The sequence below is a fragment of the Prionailurus bengalensis genome, chromosome E2, assembly GCF_016509475.1.
Source record: "Prionailurus bengalensis isolate Pbe53 chromosome E2, Fcat_Pben_1.1_paternal_pri, whole genome shotgun sequence".
Lineage (NCBI taxonomy): Eukaryota > Metazoa > Chordata > Mammalia > Carnivora > Felidae > Prionailurus > Prionailurus bengalensis.
The window spans coordinates 54,725,624-54,743,079 of record NC_057352.1 but is presented as its reverse complement, the minus strand read 5'-3'; the positions used below and the strand labels follow the sequence as shown (position 1 = coordinate 54,743,079).

General features: G+C 46.7%; 1 protein-coding gene across 1 annotated transcript in view; it reads left to right on the top strand.

Moving 5' to 3' along the window:
• CDYL2 (chromodomain Y like 2) overlaps nt 1-17,456 on the top strand; it is a 170,730-nt gene that overhangs the window by 127,556 nt on the left and 25,718 nt on the right. The window contains exon 3 of the mRNA XM_043599735.1: nt 15,313-15,530. Within this exon, the coding sequence (XP_043455670.1) occupies nt 15,313-15,530 (218 nt within the window). The remainder of the gene's footprint in view (nt 1-15,312; nt 15,531-17,456) is intronic.

The window sequence follows — 17,456 nt, the reverse complement described above, 5'->3', positions numbered from 1 at the left end:
GATGGAGATACCTGGGAGCTCAGAGGAGAGCTACGTTAAGTTTGAAAATGATTCCTTGAGTGGGGCAGGGGGCACCTCCGTAGCTCAGTTGGTTGAGCATCCAACTTCAACTCAGGTCATGATCTTGCTCACTCTTTTTCTCTCTCTCAAAAATAAATAAATAAACATTAAAAGAAAAGAAAATAATTTCTTGGGGTGCCCAGGTGGCTCAGTCGGTTGAGGATCCAACTCTTGATTTTGGCTCAGGTCAAGATTCCAGGGTCGTGGGATCGAACCCCATGTCAGGGTCAGGGTGGAACCCACTTAAGGTTCTCTCTCTGTTTCCCCCTTCCCGTCTCCCTGGTTCATGTATTCTCTCTCTCTCTCTCTTTCAAATAAAATTGAAAAAAAGAAAATGCTTTTTTTTTTTTTTTAGCTTCTTGAGATCCCTTTTTCTACAATTCAGTTAAACAGGGGTTTCCTGGTGCCCCCTGCGTGCCGGGAGCTCGCCTCACCTTCCAGAGAATTTGAAGCTAATGAAACTGCGTAAGGAATCAGAAGGTCCCAGACGACCCGCTGCAAAGCCGGATGTGCTGAGAAGTCAGGGGCTGGACGGTTGGCCAGCAGGCACTTGGGGCGGAATGGACAAGCCGCCTGCAAGAGAGGTCTCTCGGGTGGCCCTGAGGGTCCCACGTGCAAGGTTGAGGGAAATGGCCAGGGTGCAGCTGAAGCAGTGGCCCGGAAGCAGGAAGTGCAGGGGGCACCTGAGGACTTCGAGCCGTCCCGGGAGGAGGGTGTTTTAGGGGCAGACAGGCGAGGCCAGCTGGCAGAGGTTGGGAGCAGAGCCACGGCAAGAGAGGATGAGAAAATGGGTTTTAAACAGAGTCCTTGTGCCCTTTGAACACCCTGGGGAGCCCCTCCGAGGTCTAGGATTCTGGCCTGATGGTGCTTTGAGGGTGGGCGTGGCTCTGGAAGGGTTTTAGCACCGGAGACGTGATGTGAGCCGTGGAAGAAGTTATTTTTCATCAGGTCTTTTTGCATATTGCATCCATGCTTGGCTCTCCTGTTTGAAGCATTTCGTCATCTGGCCATAAGCGTAAGATGTACGCTCCATCCCTCCCAGCAGTTCTAAGTAATCTTGGAACCTCAGCTTTCCTAAGATGCATGGTGTGTCAGGAGGCATCATTATAACATGCCAGATGATGGCTAACATTGCTATGTATGATTTTTAAAAATCTACCTGCCATTTTGGGCTTGGCTCTTGAGTTCGGGGACAGTTAAGGGTCAGGACAGTGACCAGCCATGAAATAAGCATACATATATTGAGTTCAGGTGCAGGTCGGGCACTCTGAACTCTCGGGACACCAGTGGGTGCAGTGATTTGGGGGGGGTCTTTTCAACTGCAGCCCCCACCCCCTACTTCCGAAGGTCCTGACCTCTGAACCATGCTTCTGTTGAAAGATGCTGCTGAGTCTGATTCCTCCAGACATGTGATGTGCTGGACACATAAACGTTGCACCTCCCCTCCACCCTTCCCCTCTCAGCGTGCTCTCAGAATGGTCCACAACGCTTTAGGGATCTTGGGTGAGTCAACCACAGACCAGGAAACGGCTCTCATGCACAAGAACTATCACTTTCTCTTCTGAGAACTGCAGCTGGAAAACCCTGATCCTGCAGTCAACGAAGAGGTGGCTTTGCTTAACTGTGGAACTGATGTGTCCTCTCAGTGCCTGCACACAGTGTCTGGTAGACAGCAGTGCTGTGCTCCGGTGTGAACTGCCCTTAAGGTGGTCCCAGCCCTCCCTTTTCTCTCTGGAACTGCTGACGGAGACTGGAGCAGTGGGAAGGATGGGCAGGAAGGGCCATGCCCAGGCTTGCATCTTCCTGTGAGGCCAGCAGCACCATCCCTACCCTGCTCTCCAGCCTTTGGTGCCCCATCTCTCCTTCCATCAGGGGACAGAAACTTCTATAGGACTTCCATTGTATGTGTAGCACTTACTCAGTTATCCACTCGTTCACTGGTTTAGCAATGACTGAGGCACTTCTGTGTTTGGGCGCACTGGTTCTGGAGATTTAAGAATGATTGTCTCACACTTGATGAGTTCAAGCCCCACGTCGGGCTCTGTGCTGACAGCTCAGAGCCTGGAGCTTGCTTTGGATTCTATGTCTCCCTCTCTCTCTCTGCTCCTTCCTCTCTCTCTCTCTCTCTCCATATGTGTGTGTGTGTGTGTGTGTGTGTGTGTGTGTGTGTGTGTGTTTGCGTGTGTGTGTATACTTACATAAAAAATAAACATAAAAATAAACACAAAACATAAACATAAAATTTTTTTAACTAAAAAAAAAAAGAATGACCAACACGGCCCTTGTCCTTATGAATCTGGCTGAGGGTGAGGAGAGAGTCAGACATGTGAGAAAAGGTATGTTAGGATTCCCAAGGTGAGCAAGATAATTATGCTGCAGCATGGTTACCTGCACTGTCCAATATTGGGGCTATGGGTCACGTGTTTAGATTTCAGTGAATTGAAATTAAACAAAAATTTTAAAGTGTCAATAGCCATATGCGACTATTGACTACTGTGTTGGGCAGTGCAGATATAGAACATGTCCATCGTTGCAGGATGTTCTGTTAGACAACATAGAATGTGGGATCCCTGTCTGGTTTTGCCCATCAGTGTGTCCCAGGTGCCAGGCACGTCATAGGCACTCACTAATTACGTGCCAAATGGACGGTGGAAGGTAGAGTAAAGAAAGGCTGTAAAAAAAAGAAAAGAAAAGAAGGATGTATAAACAGCCACAAGAAGAGGGGGAGCTTCCCTGGAAGAATTCCCGAGCAGGTAAGAGCAGAGCCGCATTGAGAGGGGCGAGACCTTCAGCAGTTGGGCCTTCCAGTACAGAGAAGGGCTCCGGTGTCTCCACCTCTTCCTTCTGTGTGCTGATGGCTCCGACCGCGAATGGTGTTACTACTTTCTGTGCAAGGGAAGGAACATTCATAGCACTCACAATGCTCTCTTTTTCTGGGCGTCTCAGAAGTGAGATCTCGCTCGGCTGCGGTGAGGCAGAAGGCCTAGGTGGGATATGAGTCATCTAGGTGTGAGATCAACCTGATTTCAGAAAACAAATGTTTTTCTGCACGGGACTAATACACAGGTGTGGGAGCGTGACCAACACATTGAGCAATGAATACGGAATGCGTCCCAACGTCACAAGTGTTAATTATGAGGTTGGCACGTAGCATGATGGGGTTGCTCCATTTGTTTGTCACTCATTCGTTTCGCCAATGAATGCTCTGCAGAGCCGTTGCTGTGTACCAGGCACTGGGCTCCGTCTTCTAGCCACAGAGGTGAGCAGCTCTCAGACTCATCCCCAAAGAGTTCAGTGGGGGCATCAGGCAAGTGTACAGATGATGATAATCCAGCAAAATGAGCTTGGCTTGGGAACAGCATCACATGACACACGACACCAGGTGTCGTGTCCAAATTTTCCTTCCTGCATTGTTGAGCAAAGACTGAGCTCTTTGGAAGAAAAGCAGAGCCAACACCAGCTGGAGGGCCCAAGACTAGTGTTAGGTTTGAGTCTTGGTGCTTGAATTAAGTGTCAAGTTTGAAATCAAGATGCCAGAGGTTGAACCCTATCCTGGAACTTCCTGATGGCACAGTGACCTTGGCTTTTGGTTTTCTCTTCTGTAAAATAGGGGTAAAATAATGCTTTACAGGGCTGCTGTTAGAATTGGATGAGGGAAGCTACGTGAATCACATAGTAAGCCCCCTACAAAATATAGGTATTGCATATGGTGAGCCATTGAGAGAAAGGATTGAGGATGAAGCTTCCTGACCCTGAAGTCTCCATTTTGGTTTGTTCTGGGCAGGTGTAGATCTCTCCTAACCCCACTGTCCATGATAACCAAAGAGCTGCCTGAATTTCTGTGAAAGACCACGTTAAGTGTGGAAGCAGCATGGACAGTACATCCCTCAGTTGGTGGTAGCATCCTCTGTGATCTGTCTAAAGTGCCCCTTCCTTCTTCCCTGTCCAGAGGAAGCCTGGTGCTCTTTTGTGCCTGATGTTTGACATGGTCTTGGTGTGGAAATTGGGCAAAGACCCTGAGTCCTGCCTGGCCTGGCTATGTTTCCTGAAAACTGATCCTATATGGTACAAGTCTCCTGCGGTCCATCCCTTATCTGTCCAGTCCTCTGTGGCCCCCTCCAGCCCTTTGCCTCTGCCTTCCCCCATCCCAGGGCAGGTTCTGTGTTTTTCTGTTTTTCTTTCTGTATCTTGCAAACTGTAGGGCATTTCCTGACACATCTTTCTTTCCTCCTGCACATTGACAACCGCATGCCATTTCTTGGTACTTTCAGAGTTGTTCCTCCATTTCTCGGTTGATTGGCCACGTTTCCTTCTCCCTGTAGCTGAGCTAAGATGACCTTTTCTGGCTTGAAGGGTCCCTCCCTAGGGAATCCTTCACACACCCAGATTCTTTCATCTGATTATCCCTATCTTTTAATATATTAATCTAATCTTCTCTCAGATTAATGTGATTACTAATATATATTTGGTTTTTTTCTTTTATTTTGCTCAACTATGAAGTTTTTTTTCAAACAAATATGATGTCCTCCTATTGAATATAGCAAGGAGGACACTAATTGGCTTTAAATTCTCATTGGACATCTTGTTTTTTGTTTTGTGCACCCCATGTTATTAAACACCAAAGATTATGTTTATTATTTTATAGCCAGTCATCACATTTATTGAAATTTTTTAAGGCTAACTTTGTTTCTTGTGTCCTATGTCTCCCTTTGAATTAACTGTTTTATATGGTGAAGTTTCTCTTTATAGTTCCTCCAGACTCTGATATATAAATGCTGTTAGCAGTGGGATATCTGAAAATGCCCATTTACTCAGGCCTTTAAATGTTGTTTTAGCTGGGTATAAAGTTCTTGGTTGACATTGTATTCTTAGCATTCCGTTGGTAGAAGTTCCTTTTTCTTTCCAGGCTAGTGTTATCGCTGTTGCTATCAGTCTGTCAACCCTTTTTGATAATGTGGGTTTTTTTCCTCTAGGCTGCATTTTAAGATCTTTACCCATGACATTCTGCAGTTTCATTATCATTTGTCTCTTTATCTTGCTTAATAACCAGAGTGCTCTTTCAAAGTGAGAACTTGAATTCTTTTTAAAGTTCTAGAAAACACTCAGCTATTGTCTCTTCAAATACTCATTTTCTTTTTTTCTTAAATGTTTATTTATTTTGAGAGTGAGAGAGAGTATATGCATGAGTGGTGGGGGGTGGCAGAGAGAGAGGGAGATATGGAATCTAACGCAGGCTGTAGGCTCCACACTCAGCGCAGAGCCCAGCATGGAACTTGATCTCACAATTGTGAGATCATGACCTGAGCTGAAATCAAGAGTTGGATGCTTAACCGACTGAGCCACTCAGGTGCTCCTCAAATATTCATTTCTTACAGTTACCCCATGTATGGAATTTTAGTTTGATTCTTACTTGCAGGATATTTGTTTTTAAATGTGTATTTAACTTTTTGTTGTAAAGTAATTTGAAGCTTACAGGGGGCGGCTGGGTGGCTCAATCATTTGAGCATCAGACTCTTGATTTTGGCTCAGGTCATGATCCCAGAGTCGTGGGATCGAGCCCCTCATTGGGCTCTGTGCTGGGTGTGGAGCCTGCTTAAGGTTCTCTCTCCCCCTCCCTTTACCCCTCCCTACAACTTGTATGCTTTGTCTCTCTCTCTCTCTCAAATAAATAAATAAATAAATAAATAAATAAATAAATAAAGTAATGAAGTAATGAAGTAATTTAAAGTTTACAGAAAGCATTGGAAAGAAGCTCTTTTCAATTCATCAGGCTTTTATTTTTTAAAAAAATGTTTTAATGTTTATTTATTTCTGAGACAAAGAGAGACAGAGCATGAGTGGGGGAGTGGCAGAGAGAGAGGGAGACACAGAATCTGAAGTAGGCTCCAGGCTCTGAGCTTGTCAGCAAAGAGCCCGACGTGGGGCTTGAACTCACAAACTGTGAGATCGTGACCTCAGCTGAAGTCAGTCACTCAACCGACTGAGCCACCCAGGCGCCCCTCAGTTCATCAGGTTTTTTAATATTTTACCATGTTTGCCCTCTCTTGGTACATATGTTTATGTACATATATGTATATGTTTAGATATAGACTCACATACATATATACTCATAAGTTATGATAAATGATTATACAAATTTTATATAGATTATTGTTCTTTTTCTGAACTATTTGAGTATGGATTACATACATCATGCCCCCCATAGTAATCTTTTTTTCTTTAAAAAAAATTTTTTTTACATTTATTTATTTTTGAGAGACAGAGAGAGACAGAGCATGAGTAGGGGAGGGGCAGAGAGAGACACACACACACAGAATCCGAAGCAGGCTCCAGGCTCTGAGCTGTCAGCACAGAGCCCTACATGGGGCCCAAACTCACAAGCCATGAGATTATGACCTGAGCTGAAGTTGGACGCCCAAACGACTGAGCCACCCAGGTGCCCCAGTATGGGTATTTTCTAAGAAAAAGGATATTCTCTTAAGTCAACACTGTACAGTTGTGAAGTTCAGAAATTTAACATCGATACAATACTTTAATCTATGATCCACATTCCAAGTTTTCCTATTATTCCCCAAATTTCTTGCATTCTAATCCCACTGAATTCTTCCTCTCCTTCCCCCATTTCATATTCTTTTGACCCTTCTTTCATCGAGAGAACGCTGTCTGTCCACAACATCGTGCATTTACTTGTTTGCTCAACCCTAGACTGCCTATAAAATAGTTTTGGAACTGATCCACCCTTACCACTATGCAAACCAACACACTAAGGAGAGTTCAAGGTTTGTTTGAGGATATATAAGTCGTAATATTGCATTCAAAAGTCATTCATATTGGCTCTCTATTCTCCCCCTATGTACCTATGTTATTCATTTGAAATATGATTAAATTCCTTTCTTTTGATTTATGTTCAGTTTATTTTTCTTCATCCTTATTTATTTTATTTTCTTGACGTGCTTTAATATATTTCTGGGACTTAAAAAGACACACTCAGAGAAGCGTCAGCCCTCCTTCACCCCTTCTTCTCTTCTTTCTGCCAACCACTTGTGCTTGGGTAACCAGTTTCATTGTCTCCTGGTTTATTCCTCCTGTATTTCTTTTTGAAAAAAAAATCAGATGTATCCATTTCCCCTTTCTTCTCCTTTTTAAAGTTTATTTGTTTATTTTGAGAGAACATGAGCACAGGAGGGGCAGAGAGAGAGTGGGAGAGAGAGAATCCCAAGCTGACTCCACACTGTCATTGCAGAGCCCGACGGGGGGTTTGAACTCATGAACTGTGAGATCATGGTCTTAGCCGAAGTCAAGAGTCCACTCAAATGAGTGAGCCACCCTGGCACCCCTCCCCTTTTTTCTTACCCTAAAGGTAAAGTACTTTTGTACCTTGTCTTTCTCCATGTGAAGATATATTTTGGAAACTGTGTCCTATTAGTTCATGGAGAAAGAGCTCATTCGTTTTTTTTGTTTACAGCTGTGTAGTATTCCATTGTGTGGATGCACCCTAGTACTTCTCCAATCTCTGCTTGGATATTATTTAGATAGTTTCCAACATTTTGAAATTGCAAATAGTGCTATAAGGAGTCACCTTAAACATATATTTTTGTGTTGTTAGAAGTGTATGTTCGTGTCACATTTCTAGAATTGGATTGGTGGGTTGAGCGTAAGCGCATAAATAGTTTTGTCACGTGTTGCCAAATTCCCTCCTATCACTGTTGTGCCATTTTGCCTTCTACCCACAATTAAGAGAGTGCCCAACTCCTCACATCCTCTCTGGCAGAATGTGGTGTTAGGATTTTGAACTTTTGCCAAGCAGGTGGCTAAGAAATGGCATCTCCATATAGTTTTAATTTTTATTCCATTAGTACGGGTTTTAATTTGCATTATTAAAGGAAGTTGAGGTCTTATGTTTAAGGGCCATTTTCATGTAATATTTGTGAATCCCTGCCCATATCTTCTGTCTTTACTAAAGGAGGAATTTGAGGGCTTCTGTCTCCAGTCTGTGAAACTTCTTATGGAGGGGGGGCACATGGGTGATTCTGTTGGTTAAGCAACCTCCTGTTGATTTCAGCTCAGGTCATGATCTCACCGTTTTTGAGTTCAAGCCCTGCATCAGGCTCCGTGCTGGCAGTGTGTGGAGGCTGCTTGGGATTCTCTGTTCCCCCCCCCCCCCCTCTCTGTCCCTCTGCATGCTGTCTCTCTTGCTCTCAAAAATAAATAAATAAAACTTTAAAAAATAAATAGGGACACTTGGGTGGCTTAGTCGATTAAGTGTCCCACTCTGGATTTCAGTTCAAGTCACGATCTCATGGTTTATGACTTCGAGCCCCATGTCAAGCTCTGTGCTAAGAGTGTAGAGCCTGCTTGGGTTTCTCTCTGTCTCTCTCTCTCTCCCTCCACTTCTGTCTGTCTCTCTTTCAAAAATAAACTTACAATTTTTTTTAATTAAAAAAACACGTAAATAAAACTTCTTACAGCGTGGGAATCTTAGCTTTCTGTCTGTGATATGGAAATACTTTTCTCCCGTTAGCTGTTTACTTTTTCATTTGTTTTTTACCTTTTTGTTTTTTCTGTCTGCTTTTGTCTGAGAATTTCTCGTTTATTGTCAATGAATGTGTTTTTGTTTTGTTTTTTTTTTCCTTGCACCTGTCACTTTGAATATTTGAGGCATTCCTGTTTTAAAGTCCTTGTCACATCATTCCTTGATACTCATTTCATCTTCTTCGGAGCAATTTATGTCACAAGCGTTGATATTGTTGGCAAGGTTTCTAAGCATGTCTTCAGGTTTGGGGATTCTGGTGTATGGGCTCGTTCCAAGAGGGGGGTCTTTGTTTTGTTTTCCTTTGCTTTCTCTCCCCCTGCACCCCTGTAACAGTTGGTGTTTGCCTCCACCTGGCCCAGAGCTGCCGACAGAGCCGTGGCCGTGGACGTGGTCGTGTTACTGCTGTTCTGTCTTCACGGAGGGGACCTTATGCCACCCCCTGGCGTCCGGCCGTGGGCCTGGGTCCCCTCTCCCGTCTCGCGTGGGACCCTGGTGTGTGCCGTCCTCGAGTGTGCTTCCTGCCCGGCGCTCCCGGCCCCACGTAGTGCTTTGTGTTGACATTCTGCCTGTCACGCACAGAGATGATTATCTTGTTTGTGAGTCCAGTATTTATCTGCCACTTCCGCGTGCTTGGAGCAGAGGGGCTGTGTCAGGGCGTGATTTTATGGAAACTTCTTCACGTCAAATACTCCTTTGTGCTTAGTCTGAAGGAAGGAATGTGGGAAGGTTTGAAGGGAAAAGAAGGAAGGAAACTGTCCTATGTCCCAGGAATGCAGCTGACATCACTTCCTTTCATGGGCCACAGTCCCGTGAGGCAGGAATGTTTTTTCCCAGTCCACAGGAGGGAAAGGGGGCCCGGAGTGGGTGAGTGAGCCACCCAGCCTCGCAACTCATGAGAGGGAGTGTGGGGTGTATACGCTGGCCCTTTATTGGGTTTCACCCTGACTTATGGGTTCACAGTCTGCTCTGTGCCTGGAATGCCACCTCCTGGGTTTGTGCCTTAGCCTTAGGGGCCGGGAGGACATGGCCGGGAGGACTCACCAGTTCATGCCTCTTTTTTGCAACGACTTGGGGTCCTTCCACTAACATCTGTGACGTGCCTAGGGTAAGCCGGGCACTTGCTAACCTCATATTAGTTCTTCAGCTGAACCCAGAACAACCCGGGGCGCCTGGGTGGCTCGGTCGGTTAAGCGCTCGACTTTTGATCTAGGCTCACGTCACGATCTCACCGTTCGTGGGCTCGAGCCCCGAGTCTGCGCTCACAGCACAGAGGCTGCTCGAGATTGTCTCTTTCCCTCTCTCTCTACCCCTCCTCGGCTCACACATGTGCACCCCCCCCCCCAAAATAAATAAATAAACTAAAAAAAAAAAACCCAACCTCGAAAAGCAGGTACTGTGAGCCTCGTGTTATCATCAAGGAGACTCGTGCTCAGGAGCTCACGTGGCTTCTTAGCTTCTCGCAGGTACCAAACACAGGCTGGGGTGTCCATGCTTCTGGCATGTTGTGTTTCCCCCGGTGTCTTCCTGGTCCGCCTGCCAGTTTTGGGAAGTGTGATGCCCCTGAAGGGGAGACGCTTTGAGGGCAGAGTCCGAGGGGCTCTGGGGTGCAACTGTCCTCTGCATCTCCGAAAATGCAGGGCCATGTTAGCCACTCAGGTTCCATGTGAATTCAGGCCCTGGGCCCTGGGGGGTGCCCAGAGATGGTGCACCTTCCGAGTCACCATCAGAGGTCTGAGCCCAGGGTCCTGATAGAGGATAAACAGGTCTGTTTTCCTCAGAACGTTTTATAGTTTATTTGGTCAGATGGTCTTTTGGGGGTTGGTTTTCCTGTGCAGACGGCCATGCAGAGAGCCCATGGGCATTGAATTCAGAGGCCCCTGCCCCTATTAGTTTCCATTTTGTCTCCTGTATTTTCCCATCTGTCACTATTTTATTTAGGTAGTAGTTTGCTTGTTTCCTTTTCATCTCCTGCACACGAAGCAAACTCTGTGAGGTCAGGGTGAATAAATACAATGAGGGAGAGCTGGGCTCCAATCCTGTCTGTACCATGGAAAACCTTTGTGGCTTCCTGCAAAGTTACTCACTTTTCCTTACCTGCAAAACGGACACAGAATGGCACTTTACCTAGGACTGCTGAGAAATTCGTAGACCTCACATAGAGCTGCTCACAAAAGGTAAACCCCATCTCCTCCTCTCTAATAGAATTGTAAATTAGCGCCTTGACCTGGTTGGGGGACAGGAGGACTCGGGTCAAACCTCTCCCAGCTCTGGAAGGCGCTGACATGCAAGGGCCCCGGAGCTTCTGACTTGTCACCGGCGGGAACCAGTGTCCTCCGAGAGGCGCTTCTGCGACGCGCTAACATCCGCCAGCAGGGCCGTGGCACGGGCCCTGTGCCCGTGGCACACGATCTGCCTGGGCTCTACAGAAACCAGGGCCAGCTCCAATTAGGAAGCTCTGGCGGGGAGCTGAAGATTTTGAGGTTAACCCTGAAGAAACAGCTCCCTCTACACCCGCCTTTTAATTAAATGCTCACGTTTACTTTCCGGAGTTCATGGAGTCGTTTCACCTGCATCGCGGGGCTTGACGAAGCCCGGTTGCCTTGAGTAACAGAAAAGTACAGAAGGAGGAGGCTTCAAGGAAGCTGTGGACAACACGGGCCTGCTGCTTCTGTGCCCCTTTGTGGCTGATCGCTCACCTCGATAGGGACCCAGCAGGCAGAAGGAGGGGTCCAGGGAACCATTTCTGCTCCCTGCCTTGGCCTTGGTTCTTGAGATCCCGAGACCCACCTAAGTAAGGATGTGAGTCCATCCCTAGGGTGACCCAAGACTCCAGGGGCCAAGGAACAATTCCTGTAGACTTCTTGGTGCACAGGTAGTAGGCTGGGCTATGCTGTGTGTGCCAGCATCGTGCCCTTAAGACCCTTGCAGTATTGTTGGAGAGACAGGGTTCATGCAGAAAATATTACCGGAATACTTTCGTGCTGAGCAGGGTGATAATGACTATAAAGCAAGTAAGAGCCACCATCTATTCATTGCTTATTATATCCTGGGTCCTTTACTTCTTTTTTTTTTTTTTTATTTTTTTTTTCAACGTTTATTTATTTTGGGACAGAGAGAGACAGAGCATGAACGGGGGAGGGTCAGAGAGAGAGGGAGACACAGAATTGGAAACAGGCTCCAGGCTCCAAGCCATCAGCCCAGAGCCCGACGCGGGGCTCGAACTCACAGACCGCGAGATCGTGACCTGGCTGAAGTCGCACGCTTAACCGACTGTGCCACCCAGGCGCCCCATCCCGGGTCCTTTAAATATATTCTCTCTTTTTAAAAAAAAATTTATTTATTTTATTAAAACAGTTTTTTTAAGTTTATTTATTTATTTTGACAGAGACAGAGACAGAGACCGCGTGAGTGGGGGAAGGGGCAGAGAGAGAGGGAAAGAGAGAGAATCCCAAGCAGGCTCGAACTCAGGAAACTGTCAGATCATGACCTGGGCCAAAACCAAGAGTTGAATGCTTAACCGACTGAGCCACCCAGGCGCCCCAGATGTGTTCTCTCTTGTAATACTCATAACCTGCTCTTGGAGGGTCAGCAAAAGGCATGTTCTCTCTGTCCATGCAGTCGTTTTCTGAGGGTGGGGGCCGGCTTCCGGTCGCGTTCCAGCATCCCTGCCAAAAAAGGTTCCAACAATGGTCCACACGTAATAAGTCCCTCTGTGTGTCTCCTTGTGCCCCTCCTCCTACACCACGGCAGCCCATCCTACGTGGGTCGGTCAGCCACCACCCCGGGCAGAGATGGTGACACTCCACACGATTTTCAGACCTTCGCCAGCGCTCAAGCATGGGGCTCACTCGACATCAGGGAGGCGCCTGGTGATGGACGACCCCCTGGGGTGTCTGGACCCTGGTTTTCAAAGCCTGGATGTTGAAGCAGTGGTGGCAGTTTGGGATGGGCCCAGCAGGTGGATTTTTAACAGTTCTTCAGGTGCTCCTGATGTATGTTTAAGCGTAAGAGCCACTGGCCCGGGTTCTCAAAACTGCCTGCCTGTCAGAATTGCCTGAGAACTGTTTTGTGGGGTTTTAAAAATTTTTTGTTACTAACTTAATTTTAAAATAAAGGAAAACTTTTAAAACCGCTTTAGATTTACAGAGATATTGGGACGATAATACAGAGAGTTCGTCTACACGCCACACTCTGCTTCCTCCCAACGTCTTACGTTAGTGACGCATTTGCTACAGCGACGAACCAGTAACAATGCATTGTTATCAACCGAAGTCCATGCTTTATTCGGCTTTCCGCAGTTGTTGCTTAACATCTGTTCCAGAAACCCTTCTTGGGATTGTCGTGTTTCCTTAGGTTCCTCTGGGCTGCGACAGTTTCTCCGACATTCCTGGTTTTTGATGACCTTGACAGTTTTGAAGCATACTGATTAAGTGTTCTGTACAGTGCCCCTCAATTTGGATTTGTGCGACCTTTTACTCCTGCCTAGACCGGAGTTGTGGGTTTGGGGGAGGAAGACCACACACGTCGTGAGGGCACACGCCGTCGCCGTTAACTCATCGCGGTTGATGTTGGTCTTTGTCACCTGGTGGTGGGGGACACTTTGACTTCTCCATCTGCCCCAGTCAGGTGTCCCCACTGTCCAGCTACTGCTCCCGACCCCAAACTTTCCACGCTGTGCCGTGTGGAAGGAAGTCACGGGGCACAACCCGCGCCTATAGAGTGGGCACTCAGGCTCCACCTCCCTGTGGGCAGAGAGTCTCCGTAAACTGTTGGGAATTCTTGTGCCTGGGAGACTCGCCTCTTCTCTCCCATTTATTTATCAATTTAATGATTTACTAACGACATTATGGACTCCTGGATATTGATTTTGTACTTCCGGTTAGAATGCAAATACTCCTTTGTTGTGTGGCTCAAGTTGGTGCAGCGTTGGCCGTTGGGAGCTCTTAAGATCGGCTCCCCACATGCCTCATCGTTGGGGAGGTTATTTTTTTATTTTTTATTTTATTTTTTGCTACTTCATTCCTTTCCAGCCACTACAAGCTTATCTCATGTGTTTCCTGCCCCAGGCCTGGAGTCAGCCATTTCTCCAGGGAGTCCTGGTTCCTTTTGTTGAGAATTGCATCAGAGACCACCATCTGGGCCCTAGGTGTGCCCACTGCTGTTGGGATGTCACTGGTTCTGGGCCCTCTCCGCTGACAGAGCAAGGACATACATGCACGTCTACTACCTTTGTACGCACACATACCTGTAACTAACAATGTAACTGTCTATACCAGTATTGAGCTAAGCGTGATGCCTTCCACTCTGAATCCACTATCCCATGGATCGTTCTAGACCCCGCCCCTTGCCTATCTATAACCTTATACCCCAGGCGGTCGGACGTGTGGATCCTACCATCTGCCATCCATTTACTGAATTGTCCAGTTCCAGCATGCCTGGATAACGGTATCAGAATTCTGAACACTCCCCCACCTCCTTAGGAATCGGCTTTGCCAACTACAGTACAGCATTTCTCTAGCAGGCTGTTTTGCCTTTAGTTTTTACAGACTCCAGTCATTCCTAGAGTTTCTGAGGTGCTGAGGCACTCCTGCCCCCTTCAGTGAGATTGTTTCTTTTCTTTCTTTTTTTTAATGTTTATTTTTGAGAGAGAGAGACATAGAGAGAGACAGAGACAGAGCATGAGTGGGGGAGGAGCATAGAGAGAGAGGGAGGCACAGAATCCGAAGCAGGCTCCAGGCTCTGAGCTGTCAGCACAGAGCCCAACACGGGGCTTGAACCCATGGACGGCGAGATCATGACCTGAGCCAAAGTCGGATGCCCAACCAACTGAGCCACCCAGGCGCCCCGAGGTTGTTTCTTTCGTGTATTTGTCTTACAGTCAGATTCTTTGATCACATTTCTGTATTCCCTCCTTGGATCCTGCCAGTCTCGTAAATGTATTTATTTTAAATGCATACTTTAAGCCTAACTGTCTGTGCTGCAAAGTTCTTTGGGTTTTGACAGATGCTTAATGTCCCGCATTCACTATCAGGGTATCCTAGAGAATAGCTTCCCCACCCTCAGAAATCCCCTGTGTTTCATTGTTCCACCTGCTCTGATTCCACCTGATCCTGGTAACCACACATCTCTTGCCTGATTCTCTCCTTTTGCCTTTTCTAGAATGTCATGTAATTGGAATCATGCAATGCACAACCCTTCTCACTGGCCTTTTGCACTTGGCATTCTGTGTTTAAGATTCATTTGTGTATTTTCATGGCATTTTCTTTTCATTGCTGAGTAATATTCCCTTATACAAACGTGCCGTTTTGTTTATCCATTCACCTAGTTAAAAGACAGATTGGTTGCTTCCAGTGTTTGGTATTTATGAATAAAACTGCAGGGTTTTTTTTTTTTTTTTTTTTGGTTTGTTTGTTTTGTTTTTCAGCCATCAGATTTCAAAGTAGGGGGTTCCTTGTTGCCGAAGGCCTCGGAACAGAAGCTGAGGCTCACAGGCTATCAAAGATGATATCAGGCCCTCCACAGAGCTCTCTCTCTTAGTTCAAACTTGGAGCTGTGGCAGTTAAGCCCTGGGCCATTCTCCACCCAAGGACAGAGGAGGGTGAATGGGGGGGTCCCAGCCACATCCAACCCTTTCTGTGAGAATCTGAACGTTCTGTGATCACGCTCTGGTGTGATTGCTCCTATGTTGGTTTCTCACTTTTTTTGTCTGATTTTGGAAGGCTCTGCTCTGACCAACGGGGGATTAAACTTGCACAGCCCCGTGAAGAGGAAGCTGGAAGCAGAGAAGGACTATGTCTTTGACAAGAGGCTCAGGTACAGCGTCCGCCAGAACGAAAGCAACTGTAGGTTTCGGGACATTGTCGTGCGGAAGGAAGAGGGGTTCACACACATCCTGCTGTCCAGCCAGACCTCGGACAACAACGCGCTGACCCCTGAGGTGAGAGACAGGGGACCAGAGGGGAGGGTCAGGCTGGAGAGGGCTTCTTGTTCAGAACGGGGCTCTGGCTTCCTCTTGTGTCCCACACACAAACTTGACTGTGGGGCACAACGAGCTCATCACTTCACCTACATTACCCATTTGATCTTTATGTCCGGGTAGTGATCCTATCCCATTTTATAGACGAAGATCTCAGCAAACAGAGAGATTCAGAAAATGAGTCAGGGTCACACAGTCAGAGGGCAGCCCCAGAATCCAAATACCATATCTCGGGCTTTGCGGCATGTCAAATTTTTTTTTTTTTGCTTTGGACGGAATTATGTTCACTCGGCTCTCTTGCTGTTTTTTTTTTTTTTTCAATTGAGATATAATCCACGTGCCATAAATTTCACCCTTTTAAAATGCACATGTTTTTTTAGTCTGTTCACAAGGTCATGCAACCATCACCACGATCTGGTTCCAGAGCATTCCCGACACCCCCAAAGGAAACCCTCCGTCTGCCAGCATCCCCTCCCCATTCTCCCTCATCATGTCCCTGGTGACCACAAATCTTTCTGTCGCTACGGATTTGCCAATTCCGGACATTTTACATAAATGGAAGCGTATGGCGTGTGGTCTTCTGTGACTGGCTTCTTCCACTGAGCGTGAAGTCTCATCCGTGCTGTAGCGCATGTCAGTACGTCACGGCTTGGCCATGGTATGGATGTGCCACATTTTGTCCCTTAGTCATTCCGTGATGGACATTTGTGTCGGTTCCACTTTTGGCTACTACGTTGTGACTCCTGTTGCCACGAACACTCGTGCATGGGTCTTTTTTGTGCGTGAACATGTTTTCAGTGCTCTTGGAGATACTCCTCGTCGCGGAACCACTGGGTCGTGTGGTGACTCTGGATGTAACTTTCTGAGGAACTGCCAGACTGTTTCTCACAGAGGCTGTGCCATTTTACATTCCCACTGGCCGTGTGCGAGGGTTCTGATTTCTCTGCTTCCTCGTCAACACTTGTTATCATCTGTCCTTTTTATTATAGCCGTTCGAGTGGGTGTCGGGTAGTGTCACCGTGGTTTTGATTTGCATTTTCCTGATGACTAACGATGGTGGGCATCTTTTCGTGTGCTTATTGGCTACTTGTCTTCTTTGGAGAAATGTCTCTTCACATCCTTTGCCTATTCTTAAAACTGTTTTTAATTATTGAGTTTTAAGCCTCCTGTATCAGATGTAGGGTTTGAAAAGATGCTCTCATCCTCTGAGTTGTCTTGTTTCTTTCTTGATGGTGTCCTGGGATGTGCAATGTTTAAAATTTTAATCAAGTCAATTTTACCTGCTTTTTTTCCACCTTACCTTCTTAATGCTAATGAGGCTTATATTTTAGGTGAACGGAACGGGGAAACAGTGCATACTTAATGCTCTTACGTAGACAACACCATTTAAGATGTTGTCTGTGGGTACTTGGGGGGAGCAATGAAGAAATAAGATGGATATTTTTTAAGAGATTCTTGATGGTGCAAATGTGGGAAAAGATGAATCCAAGCAGCCCTCTCCAACTAGACCGACCTGGGACAGGGTGGCAGAGTGGTAAACAACAAAAACAGTGACAGTACCAGCTCCCCGTGGCTCTTCATGCTCTGTGTTTACTCTTTATCTCATTTCCTCATCCAGGAGCCTTCCGATGTAGGGTTGTTACGACTCACCCCTTACAGACAAGATGATGCAGGTTTAGAGACCTTGACGGGCTTAGGATCATGCAGCTTAATGGAATGTAACCTTCAGGGAGCAGGACCCTTGCTACTTGCGGCCACCGTATTGTTTCTTACACTCAGACCGGTGCCTGGCCTGCGGAAGACGGCGAAGTCCACACCCCCCTTTCCCTGTCCTGCGATATCCTCCCCGCTCTGATTTCCATAGGAGCAGCAAAGACACAGAGGCTT